The 23,861-nt window shown below is 39.9% G+C and overlaps 2 protein-coding genes across 4 annotated transcripts in view; one reads left to right on the forward strand and one right to left on the reverse strand.

Moving 5' to 3' along the window:
* FABP6 (fatty acid binding protein 6) overlaps positions 1-22,899 on the reverse strand; it is a 31,532-nt gene extending 8,633 nt beyond the window's left edge. The window contains exons 1-3 of one of the 2 annotated variants that reach the window (XM_026047721.1): positions 22,524-22,899; positions 21,615-21,702; positions 4,386-4,487 (exon numbers count right to left, since the gene is read on the reverse strand). The gene's annotated coding sequence lies outside the window, so the exon portion shown is untranslated. Of the gene's footprint in view, positions 1-4,385; positions 4,488-7,196; positions 7,279-21,614; positions 21,703-22,523 lie in introns of those variants that run through there. The other variant, XM_026047722.1, reaches the window with a different exon arrangement.
* Positions 22,900-23,620: 721 nt separating this feature from the next.
* The window catches only part of PWWP2A (PWWP domain containing 2A), a 13,762-nt gene continuing 13,521 nt past the window's right edge, over positions 23,621-23,861 (forward strand). The window contains exon 1 of one of the 2 annotated variants that reach the window (XM_026047606.1): positions 23,621-23,861. This exon is cut by the window's right edge and continues 469 nt beyond it. In XM_026047606.1, the coding sequence (XP_025903391.1) occupies positions 23,621-23,861 (241 nt within the window). The other variant, XM_026047607.1, reaches the window with a different exon arrangement.

The raw sequence follows: 23,861 nt of genomic DNA on the forward strand, positions 1-23,861 counted from the left end.
TTTACAGTTTTTGAATTCATCTTGCAAAAAGCCTGCGAGTGGAAACTGGGGCTACTGCAGACATTTAGCATGATGAAGTTGTCAGAGAAGTAAAATTCTTGTGGAAGATTGCACCCAAGTTTATCTAAAGCTCACTCCCTGCATCTCTCAAGTCAGCTACCTCTGATATGTAAAACAGCTGAGTCTTCAAATGCAAGAAGGAACAGAGGGAACTTTCAAGAACCATATCAAAGGCCTAGGATATCTACTTTCAGAATTTACTTGCCACAAAGTCATAAATTTAACGCCTTTGCATTCTTTTTGTCATGTCAGAGTCACTCTGCCCTTGAATGTCTCCCAACATGCTTTAAAGTTTATTAACCTTTCAGATGTGTTGTATAAAGACAACTGTGAGACACTCAAAGACCAAATGGAGATAAGGAAAGTAATTCCATTAGTGAATGAACTAGGATGAGTAACTATCTTTGAAGTGCTCTTAAAACTGGAAAACCATTGAACAGATGAGGACAGATTGAGAATAAAGTAGAGACTCTCCAATGAAAAGAAAGTTCCTTTAAATGATTCTTTCGGAATGAGATTTGATCAGGAAAGCTTGTAAACTCTTAATACAGCTGTATCTGGCAATTATTCTATAATTCTCCACAGTAAATGGCTAATGATTATTAATTCCTTTGGTATTCACAGTAATCATTCATAATGAATTCAGAATGAACTCATTTGGTGTTAATGTAATGTGCAATGCCATGGGAGTCCTGTTATAATTTTGCCTTATTAAGTATCCATTTAGTACTAGGTGTTATTGCTCTAAACTTGYAAGCACTAGAAAAGTAATTACCAACAAGACTGGAAAGCTAACGTGTGCAGAGAGTCCCAGCACCTAACAGGAACACTGCAGTCAGCACCACAGGCCTTCTGCAGGGCACACAGTCCAGCCCATCCCTGCCTTGGCTGGGGCCTTCCACAGGGTACAATCTGCTACAGAAAATAGCAAGGAAATGACCCCTAACACTAAAGCTGTTAGTCCAGAAAAAAAGAAGAAAAAAAAAAAAAGGAACAACCAGCTGTTGGCACTGGAAATGGTCTTTGTAATCACCGTCTGAACTATATTCCATGATCTATATTAATAAAGAAATCTAAACTGGTAAATGTAAATTTCAGGAGTAAACCAGCTGCTGGCACTGGAAATGGTCTTTGTAATCACTGTCTGAACTATATTCAATGATCTATATTAATAAAGAAATCTAACTGGTAAATGTAAATTTCAGGAGTAAAAAAAGCAAAATTATGCTCATACTAACTAAGCTAGTCATGTGTGTCTAGTTCAGGTTCACTGAATGAATCTTCAAGTTTAAGGTTCAGTACAAATTTTCTGAACTCCAATTAGTATTTTTTTTTTAACTGTCGTTCAGAATCCAACACCCAAATAAATCAAATGAGGTGCCCTTGGACTCAGAAAAGAGCTAAACAAAAAACAGGACAGAATTATTCTTTTTAATTAGTTCCCTCACACTTTATAGTWAGCTTACCAACTGCATTTGATTCAGTGGTAATAGGGGACTGATAGGAGAAGTAGGTATTTTTATTTTTAAGTTTTGGTAATAACTAAAAGAGACAACTTGATTCAAAAGTGGCACTACAAAGGTCTTCATATAATCTGCCAATACATGCTAAGCATCATCTGGCTAATTTCAATTTGGCTCACACAAAACTGTCAGATTMTTTTGAAATATCCTCTCTGGACTAAGAATTACTAGAGAATGTTTTCAACCTTAGATGGTTTTAGTCTAACAGAGAGAGAGGCAGTTTTTCAAAAGAGTTGCCAAAATGGAAGATACAATTTGAGTTTATCTGCAGAATCTTCTACAGGCAAAAACTCTGACTCTCTTAATATGTATTTGTTCCACATATTTACACTAAAATACTTAATGTCTCTAATAGAATAAACTATGATTTAAAGTTAATATCTGACATTCCTAAAGACAGAAATCATTACAACTGTTCTTTCTGCCCATTCCAACTAAACCAATAGTCATCTCTCCCTTTATCTGTAGGTTCATGTGATGTTATAAAGATTTTATTACTTGATAGTATCTCTAGGATTGTACTTGTTGAAACATCAGGACAACACAGCTTCAAATGGGAGCTTATCTTCAAGGTAATCTAGTCTAATTCTGAGACTACTATCACATGGCTGCAGTCTCCTAAAGGACCCTCAGTTACCACTACAGGGGAAGGAAAAGCTCCATGCCCCAGGGAGAGAACCCTTGCTGTAGCTGCAGCTAACATGGCAGTAACCTGTCCCTTCAGCTTCTGCCAGAGGCTGTCGCTACCAGGCAGCAATTAAAAGATCCAGTTCTTTCTTGGCCACAGTGTCTTGGGAAGGTATCAGCCTCCAGGATCTTTCTCTCRACAGCTACAGTTGCCCAAGGGATTTGCACAATCACATCAGTAATCTGTGCCAATGAGGCTCAGAGGGCAGCAGGAAAGCCCTGGAATGATGGTTCAGAGGCTAATCCCACTTCTGCAGCCTAAACCCGAGCTCTGCATGGACGTTGGTGGCAGCAAGTGTGTCGTTAGCTGAGCAGCTTCCTGAACCCACTCCACAGCATCTGCGTTATCACATGCACTGAACCAACTGCCTATTTTACAGCATTGCTCCTGATTCACCTCTACCTCTTCCGCAGTGCCCTCCAACTGCATTCCAACAAGCAGCATTCACTGAACTGTGAATGTTACCTTGATAGTAGGTTTTTTATTCATCTTTTTTTCCTGTACCTTCATYGAACTAGAGCATTTTCTTTAACACATTGCAGGGTTTCTCCTATAATATGTATGATGATGCAGGCCACCAAAGAATGCTGAGAAAAAGGGTTAACTTATAGCTCCAATAAGACAATTTTCCACCTAAAAATAGTTMTGTGTTTAAATGTCTCAAGAGAAAATACCCTAGGAAAAAGATCTATCATTTTTGGAATCTATTGTTTCTAATAAAAATACCTATACACAGTATTTTCCTATTTCCATAGGTAGAAAATTTCAAATCTCATTTTTCTTAAGAAAGCAAAAATTCCTAACTTCTTCATTTTCTTACATGTTTATTTTTGTAACTTCAGTACCTCTATATTTGGATCATCAGTGATAACTGAAGCAAATACAAAAAAATTGCAGAGCTAAAGAAAGGCCAAATTCTCTACTTAGCCTGTCAGGAGAACTTCCACAATGCAGGGTTACTCAGAGTTCAGTATAGAAAGAATAAACAGGGCCCACTTCATATGCATCATAGAATCATAGAATCATAGAATCATAGAATGCCGAAGGTTGGAAGGGACCTCAGAGGTCATCGAGTCCAACCCCYCTGCTCACGCAGGGTCACCTAGAGCAYGTGGCACAGGGCTGCATCCAAGCGGGTTTTAAAGATCTCCAAAGAAGGAGACTCCRCAACCTCTCTGGGMARCCYGTTCCAGTGCTTTGTCACCCTCACAGTGAAGAAATGCTTCCTTAAGTTCCTGTGGAACTTCCGATGCTTCAGTTTGAAGCCATTTCCTCTAGTCCTATCCCTGCCCACCACTGAAAAGAGGCCGCCCCCCTCCTCCTCACTGCCTCCCTTGAGGTATTTATACACGCTGATCAGGTCCCCCCTCAGCCTCCTCTTCTCCAGGCTGAACAGACCCAGCTCTCTCAGCCTTTGAAAGCATCCTGCTTTCCAGACCAGTGTTCCCCAGCATTCAATCACTAAAGTAATAAGACTATTTTAAATAGAGATTATAAAGTTTGCCTCAGGTCATATCAGACTGGCTCAATAACCAGAGATCTTGATTCACTGCTGTTTCTTACACATACAAGATACCCATCCATCTTTCAGCTATTATAGTTTCTCCAACACATTGCCTCTGTCTCCACTAATTTTCCTGAACTGAAAAATATTAATCACAGTCAAACTCTGCTGTCCTACATGATTTTTTAAGGTGTAGTTAGACCCTTTTCTTTGAAGATATATCTGTTTTGCAGTTGTTTTATTTATATATTATGTCTATTAATTACTACTGTCTCCTTTACTCTCTCAAGTTTTCCTCTATTCTGTCTTGCAGTCCACCTGAAGAGTGAGATGAAGCCACAGCTACCTACTGATGATAAGCTATTTGCTACCCCAATAAGCCAAAAAAAGGATTCTGTCTTGAAATAAAAAAAACCTCAAAAGCAAACACAAAAAAATCAACATTTGAGTGCATTTCTCCTATGCTAGCAATGTGTTTATAACATACCACACTAAAAAAAAATGATGCAGGTTTATTGTGCTGACAAAGTGAAAGTGTGTGCAGAGAGGTGTATTTCTCTTCCTGAAGTACAATAAAAGTCAATTTTATTTGTACCTAAACTGGACTTACTGTCGCAGCTTCCCTGTTGAGCGCTGAACTGAAGGGGTTCTGAAACCAGCTGAACTCCTGGGCACGTTTCTCCAGGGATGGGCAGGGCCTTCAGAGCAGCCTCTGAAAAATCAGGTAGGTAGAGAAGTTTGTGTCACAAACCATGCTGCCATCTAGTGATTAACCTTCAGCTCTGCTTCCTAGTGGCAAATTCAAATATACCACAGATGGATTTCTGTGCAAAAACCTGTAGCTTACAAGGTTAGTTAAAGCTTGTGTTCTGAAAGCCAGGAGATTTAAAGAGATCAAGAGGTGTTAGCTCTTCCTGCACAGTGCTGGAATTTTTATACTATTTATTAAACTGCAAGACAGATTAATATATTGACAAGCCTCCAGCCCACCTTTTGCTAGAAGCACCTGAGGGGATTCAGTGAACAACCCACCATCATTTTTTCTTGCATTTACTCAGTGCTAACACAAAGGGGCCACGTCTGGCTTCTGGTTACGAATGACTGACTGCCTTGAAAGGCAATGTTGCCTTAGTTCAGCCAGGGCTGTCTTTTGCCTTCCCTGGGCTTGAATTTCTAACTTTGTTCCTTGGTAGAAAAGGTTCATGCTAAATAAGACACTCAACGACTCCTGCATGCAAACATAGTAYAGTGGCAAATCCAGACTATATCTTAAAAACTCCCTTCTGAGCTTGCTAAGGCAGAAAAAGGCTCTGCTACTTAGGACACCTGAAWATTAGCTCTTGCTTTAAGCTGATTGCAATGACTGCTGTGAGCAGCTGCCATCAGCACAGGTCTGCAAGGTATGTCAGATGTAAACCCCTCCCTTGCTGCAGTCTGGAGCCTACAAAACAGGCAGGCTCACATAATTATTTGAAGAGATATAAATATCACTTCTTCATCTCCATTCACCTCTTGAGCATTAGGCTCATTTCAGTCTGCTGCAGTGCTTTGTAAGTTAAGTATTTCACGACTTTCCCTTTGCCAGATGGAATAGGAAAGAAACAAAATGAACCCAATAAAAGACAAGAGTTGCTCTGAAAGGACATATAATAGAAGAAGGTAGCAAAAGGCTAACATATTGCAAAAACTAGAGCTAATCTAAAACTGAGGCTTGTCTCCCACTAAGTGATATTRGAATCAGCAATAAAGCACTCTGCAAAACACAGCAACTAAAACCTAAAACTATTCGTATACTATTAAATCTCTTTTGCTTATATTTTTACGCCTAGTTTTCCTCTTGTCAGCTGTGGAAATGCTACATACCTAAGGCTGTGACACGGAGAACGTAAAAGAACAGGACGTGCTCAGCTTGGAGAAATGAAGGCAAAGGGGAGACCTTATCTGCAATTGCCTGAGGAACTGAAGGCTGGAGAGAAGATGGAGTTAGACTCTTCTTGGAGTGGTACAGGGATAAGGAAGAGAGGGAAAGGACACAAGTGGGAAGATAAGAGATCCTGATTCAATACCAGGCATTAGTTTTCACTCTGAGGTTGCTTGAAAGGCTGTCCAGAGAGCCTCTGGAATCTTCACCCTTGGAGCAAGCAGGATTGACTGGACATGGTCCTGAGTGATCCAATTAGATCTCTTTTGAACAGAGGGCTGGACTAGATGATCTCTGGAAGTCCCTTCCAAGCTAGATTATGTCTATGTGGACAAGGGAATCAAGCATTTCTTAACTAATCATGAGCAAAATGAAAAAAAACTTGTCCACAAATGAGATCAACTCAACATGGCAGGGAAACCCAAGCAAAAAAGATGCAACTATGTGTTCCATCTCTTCTAAAAAAATACTTGGAACATACCGAGAAAATAATGTACATATTTTAAACCGTTTATAAAGTGAATTCTGTTTTCAAGGATTCAAAATAGTCATCGCTTTTTTTTGTTATTACTATGCATGTGAACTTTGGAAAAGTTAGTTTGCCAAAATTCTTAGCTTCTTGGCAAATATAGTGCAAAAAATTTTGAATGGCACTGTTCAGAACAGTATTTTGATAAAACAACAAAAAAAAACAATAAAAATAAGAATAAAAAAAATGAGAAGGAACATCCTCTGAAAGCATATTTCTCTCAAAAGTCTAAACCAGTTGTGAAAAGATGACTCACTTTAAAGCAATATGCCTTACAGTCATTGCTCCCTCCAAGCACAATTAAATTTTGCTAATCAAACAAATGAATATCCCTTTACAGTGATGCAGAATCTGGGTACATAATGTGCATTTTGAAACAAAAAATAAAAGGAAAATTAATTGATCTCTGTTGTTTTCAAGACCACTGATCTGCTTTTTTTTATATGACTGTTCTAGAAGTGATTTGTACATTTAGACTCCCTTTATGCTTTTGCTTGTTTTGATTTTTCTTTCCAGACTGTTGCCACACAGCATCACTCAAGTGCCACTAACAGCTCTTTGGCTACAGGCACTTAGACCTTTTGTGCCCCAGCTCTTGGCAGCTGCATCGCTGCTTCCAGCTCCCCCTCCTGAAGGGAGGACTTCGCAGATCATTCCTGTACGCCACTATTCTAGCTCTTGCACAGGAGTAGACCAGAGGACTAGATTAAAGATTTGCTTTTCTTTCTCTGCTTAGGCTCCTCAAAGATGAAAACTAGTTTTCTCAGAAAAGCATAGACTGTGTCTATGCTACCCCAGCTTTAGGTAATTCTTGCACATAAGAGTAGCCAGTGATGGTCAGTGGGAGGCAGGCAAAGGCAGGAGTGACACAAGATGGTTTTTGTCCAGATTCTGTGATGATGGATTAAGGGAAACTAGACATGTAGACTGCTATGGGGAGCTAAGGTGAAGGGTAGCTGAAGGTGACTCACATCTCTTTCTTTACTCCTCTGGAGGGATGATCAACCTGGGATTGATTTAGTTGCGGTAGTCACAGCACAGTAAGTCAGGAAGAGCAATGGCTTGATCCAGCTTTGGACAGGCTGTGCACGGGGTAGGCCTGCAAGCAGSAGACAGGCAGCTTGAGAGCATGACTAGAGCGGTTCCTCGTCTGCTCCGTCTCTAGCTGCAGCACTGAAACCAGCAACACTGGAAACTGAAATGGCTCTGAACAGTGAAATCCTTTCAATAATAATTTTCAGTCTTTTATTTTGAGAAAATTGGAAGAATCATTCTCTTACAGGAATGGCATTTTGAAAGGTTTTTGTCTGGTCAGTGCCTTCTCTTTTAAGTCATTGTGACCTACATACAGACATGATCCAAATAAAGCTTTCTCTTTAATTTTTTATGCGACATTGCTTGGCTGAGCTAGCTCTGGAGTTGCTGTGGCCTCTGTTTCATTTTTTTTGACAGACAGTCAGAAGTGAGTTTACACGATTTTTGTTTGTATTTCCTTTGCTATCAGAATGAATGTTTAAATGTTTCTCCGCAAAAATTCTAGAGATCTTCCTCAGATAAGGAGATATGATGGGCATAACACTTTACCAGTGTTGTTATCCTGAAGTGCTAAAAGAAGAAACAGCAGATGGGAATTATGCCTCTGTGTGGATAAAATACAGGACTGAGGCATGCAACAAAACTGCTGCAACTTAATATGTTTCTGCAGAGATCTGCACATGCTTTTAGCTGCTTGCCACAAGGTACAACATGTTAGCTTAAATCATTTTCACCAAGACACTTCRATGTGTTTGGATGGCACAAGACATTATTCCAGGGCTATGCAGCCCATCCCATGCTCTAAGTTTCAGATTAACRTTGGTAGGAACATTACTACCTGATGACTCAATAAATTTTGTAGTCCATTCAACTTGCAGAGGCCAAAAACTTTCTTCAAACTGATTTCACAGCACAAAGGTCTATTCCATTTTGAACAACTCAGGCTACGAGCTGATCTCTGCGTGATCACTGGCTGGAAGCAAAGATGTACTGATTTTTCCTGAACACACAATTCACTCCCACAGCTGGCATCACTCTGACAAATAGAATAACAACAAAGAAGTGAACTGCCCTGAAGGCTCCTCCGTCTGGTGCTGTGTCCCTGCAGGTCAGGCCCCAGTCTCACTAGTGCAGCACGGGGCAGCGCCAGGGCTGTGCTACACCTGCACCCTGGGTATAAATAAAGAAGTGCAGATGCCACTGCTGTCAGTCTGGCACTGTCCTCTACCCTGACATTACTCAGCAGTTCACAGAGARAAACAACAGGCATGCCGGCAGAGCAAGGAAAAGCAGCTGGCTAGAGGATGAAGGCACAGAAAGGAGCAATTATACCATTATGGGTATSAAACAAGCCCACATCTTTCTTGTGCTTGGGGGTGCAAGGCCAGCTCATACCCACCTTCACCATTGATTGTTTTTTTGACAGAAATTGCTCCCTAAACAGTCATGTTCAGTGATTATTTGTCTCCTTCCTTCTTYCTCCGATTACAGCCAGACTGGGATATCCCTGATCCGCATAGAAATGAATATTTTAAAAGTCAGTGCTGTCCTCAGAGGGGCTTGTGCACCATTAGGTCTCCAGATTTACTGCTCTAGCATAGAACAGTGCAGTAATGAGGGAGCAACAATAGGCTACAAATGAAAAGGGCTAAAAGCAAATGGTTTGGTCTTGGTACATTTCTGACTGGAAATTAAAATTATCATTATGTAAGGAATTCTCACCAAGTTTAGCATCCACATTTAGAGTCAATTCCCTTTTATAGATCCTTCTTGATTTTTGACTCAGCACATATTTTGACTGTGAACATGAAGGGCAACAAAGTATTATTATATATGAAAACAACGACAAGAAAACAACAGATTCAAACACGACTCTTCCGATTAGTTRCTGTGTTACAGCAAGTTCTCCTGTTTCCTAGGTTTCTGTGTGAAATGTTTTCCCACAGCAAACTGCAGCTTGTGAAAAATAGTAACTATTCTCTGTGGTGTATGACAGCAGAAGAGCTTTTTCCTGAACTATTGAGAAAGCACAGATATTAATTGCAATCTGCATACCCAGGGTGATACAGTCTGCAGGAATGGTGATAATGAGTGCACTCAATTGTGCTGTGACTGCGTAAGATGTCARGGCATTTTCACCTGCCTTTAGAGTCAAAGGAAGTCTGTTTGCTGTCTATTCCCATACTGCTATTTCCCTAAGCTCGGCTCAAGAGAATACTGAAATCCAAGTCACAGCTGAAATCTGCTTCCTTGCAGTTTGGTTTTTTTACATTAATGTAAAGCAAAAAGATAACAAATCACACAACCTAAGCATCAGTCCATTTTTCATCACAATTCATAGCTCTCGCACTTTCACTATTCACCAACTCTGCTAACAGAAGAGCTACAAAGTTACTACCACTCAACCTTTACTCACTGGGTGGACTTTCTCTGCCACTGAACCATATACAGCTTTGTGGTTACTTTAGGTCTGTCTCTACTTGCACAAGTCTCTAAATTGCCTCATATTTTCCATCATCTGGGAAGAATTCAAGACCTTATTTTGGCATGACCAGATATGATTCACTCTGGGTAACTTCAGTCATTAGAACTGAATCAAGATTGCAGAAAAAACAAAGCTATAGTCAAGTTCCAATTAAAATCTCTCCACAAATGTGACAAATACTACCCAGTCTCTGATCTAAAAGTATGAGCGGTATTTATCTAACAATCAAGAAACTCATTCATATATATTTTTGAGTTCCAGCCCACAACAGCAACAACAAAAAAAAAAGAGAATCAAGTTTACCAATTAAAAATACTACAATAGCCAACAGGTTACATCAATGTTTTAAACTATAAAATACCACTATATTTTTATAGAGTGGTTAACTACCTTGCACTGGTATTTAAATCATTCATATTTATGTATGAGACAGTTGCAAAGTCTATTCTTCTCTGCCTGCAAGTACAAGGTAGGCCAAGGCATGAAATATGCATGAAGGGACACTGTCAGGTGAAGACCACTGGGCAAATCTCCAAGAACCTGACTGTGCACTTGCCCAGTTCTTTGCTGGGCCAACACCTGTTAAAAGTCAAGGAGAATTTTGCCTGAACAAAGATCTCAAGGAATGTTATACTCAAAAACAAGCAAACAAAAACAACAAAAAACTGCATTTGTTGCCAAAACTTTGAATTATTAAAAATATATAAATTCTACAATATTCTAATCTGATGTATTTTTCATAGTTATGGAATCAATAACACAAAATCTCAAAACATAAAATATCCAGAGTTAGCTAGTTTTCTTTCCTCAAGACAGAAAAAAAAAAAGTTACTGGAGAAAAGCTAAAGTTAGCAGGCAGCTTTTCTCTGAAGAAATCTATAGTTTGGATGTCTAGCCTGAATAACAATAAGCAACTTTCTGAAACTGCATTTCTATCTTTTTTTTTTTTGCAAGACAGTCTCACTGAAAATAATTTCACAGCCCAAGGCAACAATACCAATCATGTTATAAAGTTATATCAAAGCAGACATTGCTCATAAACATGTAAATATGCTGAAGGTAAGGAGGATCCCCTGTGATCACTAATTATGTTCCAATTATTGAACTTCTATCTACTCTGATTTTTAAATCTTTCAATCTTCAACTCAGAGAAGAAAACTTTTCCATCCTGTTTTACTCTCTTTCCTCCRCACTGCTAGGATGTCTGGGTACTTCATGTTAATAGCTCCTAGCTGCAACTTCTCCATTAACATTCAGAGACAGCCTGGTTTAATTCCAGTGCAATTGCTTTGGGCTACAACCTTACACTTGCATTGTATTGAATGAGTCCCTACGCTATTTTTGCTACAGAAATGTATAATTTGAGAGGACATATCATTAAATACAAGTTCTATTTGAAAATATTTTTGCCATTCAAATAGATGCCAAAGTAGTACAAGTTGACCACCCAAACATATACCAGATAGAAGTACAAGAACTGGTATGATGGAATATTCTGTACACAACATCTGACCTACACAATGCTCAAGTAATACTGAAATGAYACCGGTGCTCCAAATGTTAATTATCTAAATCACAACTTTAAACATAAGGTATGTCTTGCTTGTCAAAACCAATCTCAATCTTTGTTGATAATAAAGAAAATAACAAGGTGGGATTTATTTACTTGTTTAACTGTATTCCTCTCTTTCTATCCCACCATTTAGGTTCAGCCTGAATACAGAAATCCCATAATCATGGAAAAAGCCACCAATAATATGTCTTTTCTCTTCAGAATGAGGCTTCCTATTCATAGTTTAATTCATAACATTTTCAAATTGGTAAAATGGAGGMTGGGAGAAAAGCATTCTTCGGCCTGTTTTCAGTATTTTTGCAATTGGTAGAATGAAGAAAAACAACCATATTTCTAACCAATCATTTCAGTGAAGGGGAGAAAAAAAATCCACAAAAAAACCCCAATTTAAGCTAGCAAAGGTTATCTTCTGCTAGTAGAGAATGTCTTATTCAGCAAGGTGGTTTTAACTACAGTGGGGAAGTAAAGCCATCTGTTAAAATAAACTGTGTTATGCAGCTACATCAGCACATTGGTAATGTAGACTTGGCCCTTATTCTGTGATGTCTCCACACAGGGAATTAGATTAGTGTAACCATAGAGAAACACAGCACAGTCACACCAGCATAATTCCCCATGGAGATCCTGGAACAGTTGTCAAAGGTTTGCGTTTTTCTTCACTGTGAGTTTGGGGTGGTAGSGGACAGCTTCAGCTAGATAACTCAGGAAGCAAGAATTTGTATTATAAAYGATACTACTTCTGCATTATGCTTCTGCATTATGCTTCATTTATAACACACAATATGTAATTTTGTACATATAATGTAACATGTTTAACATTCTGCACTATTTTCATGCATCCTGCTGCCATTTAAAAACCTACAGTACCAGCTGAGCACCACTATTCATGTTTCCTTCCCTAAGGCGGGCACATTACTTCACACCCATTCTCTAGCATTTAAATTAGCCAGTAGCAAATCCAAAGTCTAAAAAAAAAAAGAAAAAAAACACTGAGCATTTGCCTATTAATGCAATGCTATGTGCTTTAATCACATTATTGTCACTCCTGGCCTATATATAAGGCAAGATTCTGTGGAAGGCAGAATGCAGTTTATGCGGACTAGACACCAAATTGTCTGTGACCGAATTAAGGGAAAGAGTCTCTTTGATTTTATCACTCCAAATCTATGATTCCAAAGACTTCTGGGCAAGGAACATGCACTAACATGCAGATTTTTATACCAGTACCATGTATTATMATCATTAAAGTCTAATCAAGAAGTCTGTTATGTAAATAATATCTGATACAGTTTTGTGGACCAGCTTCTAACCACTTACCCTAGCCTAGCAAACCACAATGGTTTGTTCACCACAGCCTAAGAGCCACAGCCTATTTTATATGGGGGGGTGAGGAATGTTTCTTCTATAGCTATAAGGCTCGAGTTGAAGGGAATCTATGAATGAAGACAACACAACAATTTCCCAACTATTGTTCACCAAGTACACCCTTGAAAGATAACAGAGCAAGCTCTTAGCTTGCAGGATTCTTCCTCTGGATTTGCAAGTCAATTGCAAATCTTGTTTTGTCATAGTTAGAAGTTATCAGATAACACAACGAGCAATTAAAAAGAGACTGGACTTCATCAAAGGGAATGAATTGCCAAGGGCCATGCCAGGTATTGCTATAGAGCTCTGACAGGAAGACAGGCTGAACCAGAATAGTCCATAAAATGATCCTATCTAGAAGCTGATTAGATATCTGTCAGTAAAGCATGCATACCAAGAGGCTTGTTTGAAGATATGCTGAAAATAGAGTTGGTGAGTTTTTCTTGTTTTTGAAATAAACTTAGTATGAAGGGCTCTACAACTTAGGATCCACAGGAGAACACAACATCATATTCACAAAAACAAGGTACTTTAAAGTGTAGAAAGAWCTGGCATGGTCAGAAATACCTTAGTAACTAGGACACAACTTTCATGTTGTCATTGCACTGTAATAATGATTGAACTTTGTAGTCTTGTGGCCAGACTACATCCTTTAAGTGCTCTTATTTCAAGCAGCACTGAAAGTCACTGCATGCCAAACATATTTTGGTGTCCATGTGCAAGGAAGTCTTTGTGCTCTGAAAGTAGCACAGCATTTTCTCCCTTGCATATTTATTGCTAAAGTTTGGTACTCATAGGGTTTTAGCCAAGAACRGTCTTCAAATTTAGCAAAGCTCCCAAATCTGTTTGCACAGTGGCACAAATAGAAAACTGCTGATGGAACTAAGAGATTTGACAACACAGTGTTACAGTACAGGCACTCTCCTTATTAGGGAAGTGTTTCCTACCTGAAGCTCTCCATCTCACATATTTTTTGATCCAAGGGAAAAGCTGTTCAGCATATGGCAGAGAATTAAGATGTTTTGCAAGATTAGCTTCACTGCTGAAGGTAGGGTGGCATGATAGCATTCAGCTCCTGCTGATGAACACTATGCGCACCCCTTCAGGCTATAAGCAAGATGCCAACAATATCCTCAGCTATTCCACATTTTTGGAGGGAAAGGGACTGAGGAGGAAAAAAGACTGTCATTTAAATAGCTAAAAATTTATACCATCTTTGGAAGAAAGTACTGACACAAGCACAAAACCTAGTCCCCTCCCCACCACCTGCCCAGCGTTCCCACCAAAAGGATGACTAAGAAGCAATCTCCAAYTTATTGCCCTATGATGCACATGCCCCCTCAACAATTGCAATATTAATATGTCAGTAAAATTGACATTTTTCTCTTAAATACTAGGAACCATTCGTCTTTTTTTTTAAGAATACATAGAGGTCAAAGAGGGACACAAAAAGTGCAAGGTTAATTTTCAGCATCATTTTCAGAACTGAAAATACTTGTCTATTAATGATATCATTTCTTGGGTTGGTAAATCATGCATAGACAAAGAAAAAACAAGATCCAATCCTCTAGGCAAAATGCTACCAGAAAAAAAAAGGATCAGAAAAAAAATGTTTTTTTTTTTAAATTAATTGCAAGTTTTTTATACTAATTTTAGTTACAGAGTATTTAATAAGGAGATGAAATGTGTGCATCAGCCACAGAGATATTAGCATATACAAATGGGCCATGACTCCTCCAACTGTTGTTGGTGCATTTTTGGTGTGTTTTGCAGATACCATGAGGTAGAAATTCATCTTTGGTGCAACTGGATTTAAAAGTCAGTGGAACTATATYAGAAATGAGTATTACTCAGAATATTTTTATATCAATGTGATTATGTATGAGAAGCTTCCAAGTCAGAGGGTCTTTTTTCCCCCTCCCACAGGAAAATAGCTGAACTTAATAAAAGTTAGTGTATTTTTTTTTAACTAAGAGCTTAACTGGACAGCATGGCTAAGAAACAATATTGTTCAAATGAAAACATAGGCACAATATTATTTATGCCACACTCCTCTTCCCTTTGTGACTATCAAAAAAAGATAAAAAGAACCAAGTTAGCGTGGAATATTTCGATCTACAGCAACTCAATTTAATGACTTGCAAAACATTAAAGATAATTCATAGACAGTAAATCAAGAGGAAGATAACAGTAAAAATGTTAAAAATGGCACAGACACTAAGCCAAGGATATAGGACAAAAGTTATCCACTTGTGTCTGGGCAAATGGTGATACTGTCCACTTYCAATTGGACTATTATAGACACACTTGAAAACTATCCAGAAAATGCCAACACATTTTTTTTTTCTATTTTGCCAACTTTACTGTTGTGCCTAGCTCTCTGATTTATAGTCAATACATGTAATTGTTATGTGTAAGACAAAGTCTAGACAGAAAACACATTTGCCTTGGTCAGCCCTATTTTATTGAAATACCTCCAAATAATTATATAAGTAATTAGTAAGAAAGCTGAATCTCAATGATTCTTAACATAAGCAGAAAAAATAACTTGTAATTTATAGAATAACTAGAGGCATTTGAAAGACTAATTATCTGGATCCTGTGTCTTTGTCAAGGATAATACTTAACACTTGCACAGCACTTTTCATCTTCAATTTGTTTTATAAACATTMAACATAATTAAACCACATGATGCTTCTAAGAAGGAAATGCTACTGTTTGTATTTCACAGATGGCAAAGTTCAGGCTACAAATGAGTACCAAAGAGCAGGGCACACAGCATCAGAGCATCAGAGCATCATACCACTCACAATTGCTTCAGCTAGGGAAGTACAATGGCTATATGTGATTACTAGTCTACTGTTTCCTTTATCGCCCTCTCTTCTAAAACTGCCAATACAATAATCCTAAATGAGGACAGACTACGGATTCTGTTCACCTTAATGTAAGCAGCTGAGGGCAGTATTTTACAATCACTGTTATTCTCATGCAACATGATGCCATGTCCAKTGACTACAGTTAAGGAAAAGCCATATGTCTCGATGTTTTTCTCAAACTCTTACAGTGAATATATAGTCAATAGCACAGGTTCTCTTGATCTCAGAATTAACAGAGAAATTGCTAATGTATTCTCAGAAGTATAGTCTTAGTCAAAAGAGGAGAAAGAAAGAAAGAAAAAAAAAGAAAAAGCCTAGATAGACATTTTTAGTAGAAATGGCAGTCCTCGCCTAGGCAACTTTTGTCCTTTCCACTTCCAAAGTACAATACTTAGAAGTTATTCTGATAAAGATGTTGCAGCACACGGGAGATTTCTTGACTACTTCAGCAACAGAACACCCAAAATAACAGAGTTTGGGAGGTAACATTGTCAAAAACAACCATATAGCATGAAAGCTCAGATACCTATCTGCAGTCAACTCGTTGCTGTGGTAAACCAACTCATAGGTGCAGGTATCTAATCCTAAAGCGTATCCTCTTATCTACAATTTTTTGTGCAATCTTTATTATCAGAAATATTTAGACTCTTTGAGAACACATATGGCTTTCCTACAAATGCAGCAATTTGAAACTGAAATGTTAAAAAAAAAAGCAGCAAAATAAAAGTGATTATGAATGGACGTGTAAGTGCAAGTGCAAAAGCAACAATAAGATATGACAGAAAGGAGCATACACAAATATTCGGGACAAGAGGAATTAAATGATTATGTACAAGTCACAAAATTAAAACCAACAGAAGATCATATCCAAGGCAAAATATACAGGCCTGCACTTCCACAGGAAAGAATACTGTTTAGATTGCTTGAAACACAYGGTTCCCTTTCTTGTAGATTTTTTCATGAGCTTATATTTTTGCCAAAGCCTCATGAGACTCCTGCTAAAAAGATCATCTAAAATTTGGGTAGCAACATATCCTATTCTGTTCAGGATAAACAGACAGTGAGCTCTTAAAGTAGGCAGAGGAGGGAAAGAAAAAGAATTTAACATCTGAAGGGAGCCTGTTTTTAATTCCCCTAGATCTTAAATTCAGTAGCAGAGGCCCTTTGTGTGCTGCTCTTGATTCGAAGGGAATCACCCAAGGAGAATACACCAGCTTAAGTTCTGCTCTTTGCAAATGTTCTTTGAAAAACACAGGAAATGCAAAACACATTGTTTTAGAACAGAAAATGAACAAATCAACTTCCTAAAACTATAGAGGAAAATTAATCAAAATTTGCTGAGGAAGAACACTTGTGCAAGTAATACCTGAGTTTGTTTAAAGAATCCATTTGATTAATTTCATCCCTGAACAGAGTCTGAAATTGTATTACATTCCACTGCAAGTCCTGAAAAACAAAGTAAGTASCATTTTAGCTACAAAATAAATCTGAGAGCCTAAGGCCTTTTTCCCTTTCAAAAATATGTGGTCTCGGCTCACAGATTAAGACAGATGCAGACAGATAACTCAACAGGTTGGTCACTCATTTCCCAAACAGACAGCTGTTAACCTTTCCTTCCCTCAGAAAATATGGCAGTAGAGGTGATGATCACGATTTAGATGTTCAAGTTCGAAAGCTAGCGTAACTGCGTAGACGACTGAGAAATGTTCTTCTGAGGAGCCTACTGCAGAGCTAGTTTAGCACTCTTTTCTGAATCACTGGCTGGAGAGCCCTTCCTTTCTCTGCTGACTGCACTGAACTTCTGAACCAGGCATTTAATTTTGGCACCTAAATTATATTTTGTAAATATCTGCCTCTGTGCAAAATTCCCCTAACCAACTGGAGTCTTGCAGAGTGAATCCAGCTGGTCTGTCAGAGCAGGGGAACGTAAGGAGCACTCCCCTGCCTGCCCTGCTTGCTGCAGAGGTGGCTGGATGGGCTATCACCCATCAGGAGGTTTGTGGCTTCGGCAAGAAGAAACTGGAGTGCTCCACGTCTGACACACACACACACACACACACACACACACACACAGAGAGGCAGCTGAGGGGAGCACTGCCTGTAGCTACAGTGAGGCGCGGCAAAGGCTACATTACCCTGACAGCATTTGTGAAAACGATGCTCCACCATCCCTGCTCTTTGATGTCTTGGCTACCTCCTAGATTAATTTTGCTTTGCTGAGCCTCCAAGCTTCAGTAAAATTGTTTAATCTAGTTGGGCTCTACACAAATCACACAGGGGAATGAATTCCTTCCATTCCACAACGTTTCATGGCAATGGTACCTATTCATGGAAGAGGACTAGCATGTATGTGCAGGAAAAAGATGAGAACTTGATCTACAAAGAATAAGTCAGAGCCAATCACATTAGCATCTAATAACAACTATTTTTGTAGACCTAGTTTCAAAGGCATCTTTAATTTATTTATTTTTATTGACACTTAAATAATAAAGTTTTTTTTTATTAAAAGGAAAGTTGTAATATATGCATCCCAAACCAGAAAAGTTTTTGACCCTAAAATATGAGACAACATAGAATAAGGTTAATTTTCTAATCTAAAATCTGAATAATGTTAAAAATGAATTTCTTAACACWTCAAAAAACTGTGGTCTCTAAACCACAATTCATGGGAGGCTCTTTTGAGATAGACTTTTCTCAGAGTCACAGGAAATTATTGTCACTATGGGAGTCACAGGAAGCTATTGCCACTCTAATCCAGATAGAGAGAAATAAATAAGTGTGGTGTTTCCTGCAGTGAACTATTTCTCAATGTTCCTGGCAAAAGACCAGCAAGAACTAGGGGCTATGGGTGTACGTAAAATATAATTCCTTTTAACATATGTGGTCAGGGTCTCAGCAAGAGACTCTAGAGCTTCAAATCAAAAACCTCCTAACCTCAAATCCTGATAGCCCAGTGGGAAGGAAAAAAAAAAAAAAAAAAAAAAAAAAAAAAAAAAAAATCTACTATCCTGCCGAGATGCTATCAGTTATTCCTCGTAAACATTCCCTATAAATGCACACAATTGCTTAGGGTTTGTGAATGCCTACACAAGTCAAATGGACTGCAGAATGAACAGACACAGAAAACAGATATACTCAGCTGGCTTGGATACCAGTAACAAAACAGATTCCAGCTACCAGGCCATGCCTCTGGTGCAACCCATGCTGGAGTCTGCTATCACCGTTTCACTGTTACTGGCAGCTAAATTAGTTTAAAGGAAGCTTAGTATTTCTACATACGCTATAATCATCCACTTCAGCTTCCCTGTAACTTGATTATACATTGTTTGTTTGTATTGTATGTACTACCTTACAGTGTAGACATGCTTGCATCTGGTGTTAGCTCTTTCATGGTTGTGCACTTCTACAGAACTTCATGCCCACAGCATGATGTTATTATCACTATGGATTTTCTTATATTATGCAGATCCTAACTGAAAGTGCTTGTATAAACCAAAATACATACATGCTGCAACTACTCACATACTGCAAGATTTTCTGTTTGTAATTAGTTCAGTGCAGTGATATGTTTCATCRTGACAATACAAATCAGCATCATTGAAGCCTGCATGTATCTGGGTACCCAGGCACAGGCACACAGGCAAACTGCCAAACTTGATCTTTGTCATGTCCCAGCTTACACACACAGAAAAAAACCTTTCACTCACGTATAGACACATATAGAGATACAATCATATCTGCTTCTTACAGGCACCACTCAACCACATCACATCCGTTCACTCACTCTRTTCAATTTTACTACTTCTGCTAACAGGCTGCTAAACATCTTCATACAGCTTTGCATTTCTCCTGCTTTCAGTTTTATCAAGTTGYTTTAATCTCCTCCAGCTGTATTTATTCTTATGCCAAATTGACATTCGCTCTCTTCTCCTCGTGTAAAAATTTATCATCAGTTCCTCTCCCTCAAATTCACATTTTCTTTTTTTTTTTCTTTTCTACTTTTATCCTTTCTGCCTATTGCTGAACACGCAAGCTCATTTTAATTTACAGAAAGAGTGTGCAAGTGCAATTTGTTTCATTAACATCATTCATTTTATTTTGGCAGATTCTAAAGGTTCCAGTATAGAAACAAGGCCGTAACTATGCAAACCAACCATGGAAAGTCAAATCCTATCCCAAAGAGATTATAGGCCACATTTAAATAAACAGAAATTACGGCATAATKGAAGGACTTTGAGATGGGAAAAATTATGTATCAAGCACTTTTTATACAGTGAACAAGTTTTATTCTTTATCAACATACCTATTGTTTACGTACTCCCATTTAAAAGTAAGCCATCATATCACGTTTCTCATGGACATTAGACAATTGTCATTAGACAACATCCAAAATAAATCTTTATTTTTAAATAAAGATATTTAAACACTATTCTTATCTTTTTTTAAACAGCACCTATAACATCTTTCAACACGTAAATGATACTGTAACAAAGCTGCTTACATTCTGTTTTTAAGAAACTCCCCCTCCTTGGTATTTTAAAGCGATTGGGTGAAACACATTATCTCCTCAGTTACTACAATGAAACAATTTAAGTGAAGTGTTAACAAGCCACACAAGCAGGTTTGTCTCTCTTGCTTAGCATAAGGTCTGCTGGGGACTCCAAGGGACGTAAAAGATGACAGTTAGCATTTTAATGGGTACTGTCTGCCATAAGCAACACCTGCTGAAAAGCTGAGTGGATTTCAGCATGCATTAATCTCACTGCAGTTTTGGAAGAGGAAATCTTCCATTTTACGCCCATCTTTCAGAAAAGTCTGAATTTAGCATAACAAAAAGCCTGTTCGGCTGAGCTATTGGATCTCAATGTCCCAACAGCTCAAGGGCTAAGCAGTCTCTTTGTATTAGTTGGTAATTTCTTGTAGGCTCAGAATTTACTGCCTCCTTCTATACCACCCCATGGCAGGACTGGAGAAATGAACTGTGGCTAAGTGAACTGACCAGCCAGCACAATTAGAATCACAGAGGTACAAAGTATCTAATACAAGTCATGCCGTTTCATAGTAAGGATCACGAGAGATTTGTATCCTACTTTGCAGTCCCCTGCAAAGCTGTCCTGCAGCTTTGGGCTTTGCAAACTTTTTCAAGGTTTATTCATACCTGCAGTGCTTGTGCTTGTAAACTTTGGAAATATGGTATTGCCTTTCCTGAGTAAAAGCAAGATAGAGTAAATGACAATACATATAATTGTACCCTGCTCACCCTTCTAGCTAACCTAGTGCCTTTTCTGTTCAATAGCAGATTTGAGATGAACAAAGAAACTCCTAATACACACCAAGAAACACACTGCTAACAGTGAGGGGTTGGGATTTGCATGCAGARTAAGATTTGGTTTGCTGTTAAAACATGGTTGGAGCATCTCCAAGTATTCTTTGTGAGTAGAGTCCAATGTAAAAACAGCTCTGCTGTGACATGTAAGTTATCCTCACTAACTGTCCTGAGACTCAACTGAGTAACGTAAAAAGTCCCCAGAAAAGTCCCCAGAAAGCAAAATCTGTATTTCTGTATTTCTAGATGCAGGTAATCCATTGTCAGAGTTGCACTGAATAAAAATAAGTCAGAAAAGAAYAGCAGAGTCCTTTCTCCGGTCCTATGATCACTTATTTTACAGCAGGCTCCTTCGAGATGAGAACTGTTTGAATCACTCAGAATTTCTGAATACCTTCTGGAGACACCGTTGCCTTTTCCTTAGCAGGATATTCAAGACAATTCTGACTCGTAAAAACAATGCCTCACATTTGATGCAAAACCACCGAGATCTTTGCACAAGGATAACCTTGAAATTAACATAACTCATCAGCAACACAAATCTCCTCACTGTTCTCTAGAATTCTGTCAATGCATTCAGTTTTGGAGGCAATTGTATAGTCACCATCTTTCAAAGTATTATGGCTTCAGGATATAGAATACAGATCTTTTACAAATATAGTTAACAAAATGGTTTCAAAATGATTTAGACAGTAATATTAATGGTGTGTAGTTTTGGAAAAAGCTTACCAAATCTGATTTCTTTTAAGCCACAGATGATATGCTGAATCCATCTGCTGTTTTTCTGTGACACGGACTGATGAAGCTGCAAGCATGTCTAGAAAAAAAAAAAAAAAAAGAAAAATATGTAATTCTCTCTCTACTCCTCCCTCTTGCACCAAACATTTTATGCTTCTCACTCATGCTACCAAGACATTGATTCAACAAACATGGTCGCTTAAAAAAAAAAAAAGAAAAAAAAAAGGTACTTTTATCCTTAGCAAGTTTACTTGACTGTATTTCTAACATATTTATTTGTCTCAAAGAATGTGTCTAGCTCTGTTCCTCCGGAGATTCCCTTATGTTCTTTATATACTTTATGACAATGATAATGCAAACTTTACGTCCATCATGAAAGCTAAAGCGCTATCCTATCAAAAGGGAAGAGAAACTCCAATGTCTGCAACACAAGYCAAAACACAAAGCTCTGTGCAACAGAGTGTGCCTCATGCCTTGCCTTTCCTATTTGCTAAAACCCTATAGCTAGCAGCTTGCAAGGTCATGTTTTATTTATATAGTTAAATGGAGCTTTTTTGTTGCTATAGAAGACCATTTATTCCAAGTCCTCATTTATCATTCTCACTAAGAAGTTTATTGTTCACATTACCATAGTCCTTAATTGCATCTAAGTTGGCTTTCCTACCATGAAGGAAGAGAAAGGTGAGCATACTACCAGGCCATTAATCTGCTCAAGGATTTTTCTAACTTCATTAGTTCTTTGCTTTTATTAAGGGTATGTTTTTTTTTCCTGGCAATGTCGGGTGTGACCGTTGGCATATAGTTGATAGTAACTTTGAAATCTGCAAATAGCATCACCACCTTTAAAGAAATACTAATAGGGTTTGTTTCTTAAAAAGTCTTATAGASTTGGTTTATTACCTTTCAGCAAGTTTCAACTGCAGCCAAACAGCCTATCTCTTGTAATGGCACAGRGAAGAACAAAACCACCCATGCCTTAAGACCCACTTTCACCCCCTTTCTCTCCCTAGTTGTCCAACTCATTTTTCTCATTTCTGCCTTCTGTTTTTTAAACACTTTCTTCCTTCCTCCAAGCATGTGAGCTTCAGGAAAAGAGTATATTCATATATATAAAGTCCTAAGCCATTGCCTTTTCCCTTGGTAAAATCAAGATATCCCAGCTGGGTGGGAAATAACACCCAGCGCAGCAGGAGCTGCTGAACCCACGGGGACAAAGCGCCGTTTTGGGGCACCTCGCGGGGAAACGCCGTTTCTCCTTCTGCCCCCGGATCTCTCGCCTTCACCCCGCGCACCCAGCGGGGGCAGCCGCGCGCTCCACGTGCCCCGCACGCTCCGCCAGGCGCCACGGCCCCGTTTCCTCGCACGTCCCGCGCCCCGCGAACGGGCCTGGTCTCCCCCAAACGGGCCTGGTCGCCCCCAGGACGCCGGGCGCGCTCCGCCCACAGGCCGCGCGCTAACGGCAGCGTTAACGGTAACGGTGCTGCTCGACGGGCGCGGTGCAGCGCGGAGGGAGGCGCCCACCCCGCGGGCTGACGACGAGCCCGACACCCCCCGCCGCCCCCTGCCCCGCCATCCCGCCGCCCCCAGAGCGCATGCCCACCCCCGCGCGGCGCCCGCCTCGCGCCCCCTGACAGAACGCGACCCCTGCCAATTAGCGGCCGTTTAGCCGAGCGGCTCCTCCCTCGGCCAATGGGACGGCAGAACAGCCGCGCAGGCCCCGCCCCTTCGCTCCGCAACGGCGTGCGGAGCYCTAGGCCACACCCCTTCTTCCTCTTCCCGGCTCTGCATTGAATGAAGTCCCCGCTGGCCAACGGGAAGTTCCCGCTGTGCTTGACGGACGTCGCCGCGCGCCATTAGCAGCAGAGAATTGCGCCGCGCTCGCCAATAGCGCGCCAGATGCGGCGCTAGGGGGCGGACCCTGCCTGCCAGGCGGGCGGGGAAGGCCGCGGTTATCGATCCCGCTGCTGGAGGGAGGCGGCGGTGAAGCAGCAGAGAAAATGGCGGCCATGGCTGCGGAGGCGGCGGCGACTGCAGCGGTGCCGGGCGATGGGGGGGCCGGCGAGGCCGAGCCCGAGATGGAGCCGATCCCGGGCAGCGAGGCCGGCGCAGACCCTCTCCCCGCCGTCAGCGAGGCCGGCGAGTCGGTAGTGCCCGATGGGGATGAGGCCGACGGGGGGAAGGCTGCGCCCGGCGAGGCCGAGCGGCTGCCGCCGCCCGCCCGCAGCCCGCCGGCCACGC

Source organism: Nothoprocta perdicaria, unplaced genomic scaffold, assembly GCF_003342845.1.
Source record: "Nothoprocta perdicaria isolate Ctin4 unplaced genomic scaffold, notPer1 scaffold_5, whole genome shotgun sequence".
NCBI classification, from domain to species: domain Eukaryota; kingdom Metazoa; phylum Chordata; class Aves; order Tinamiformes; family Tinamidae; genus Nothoprocta; species Nothoprocta perdicaria.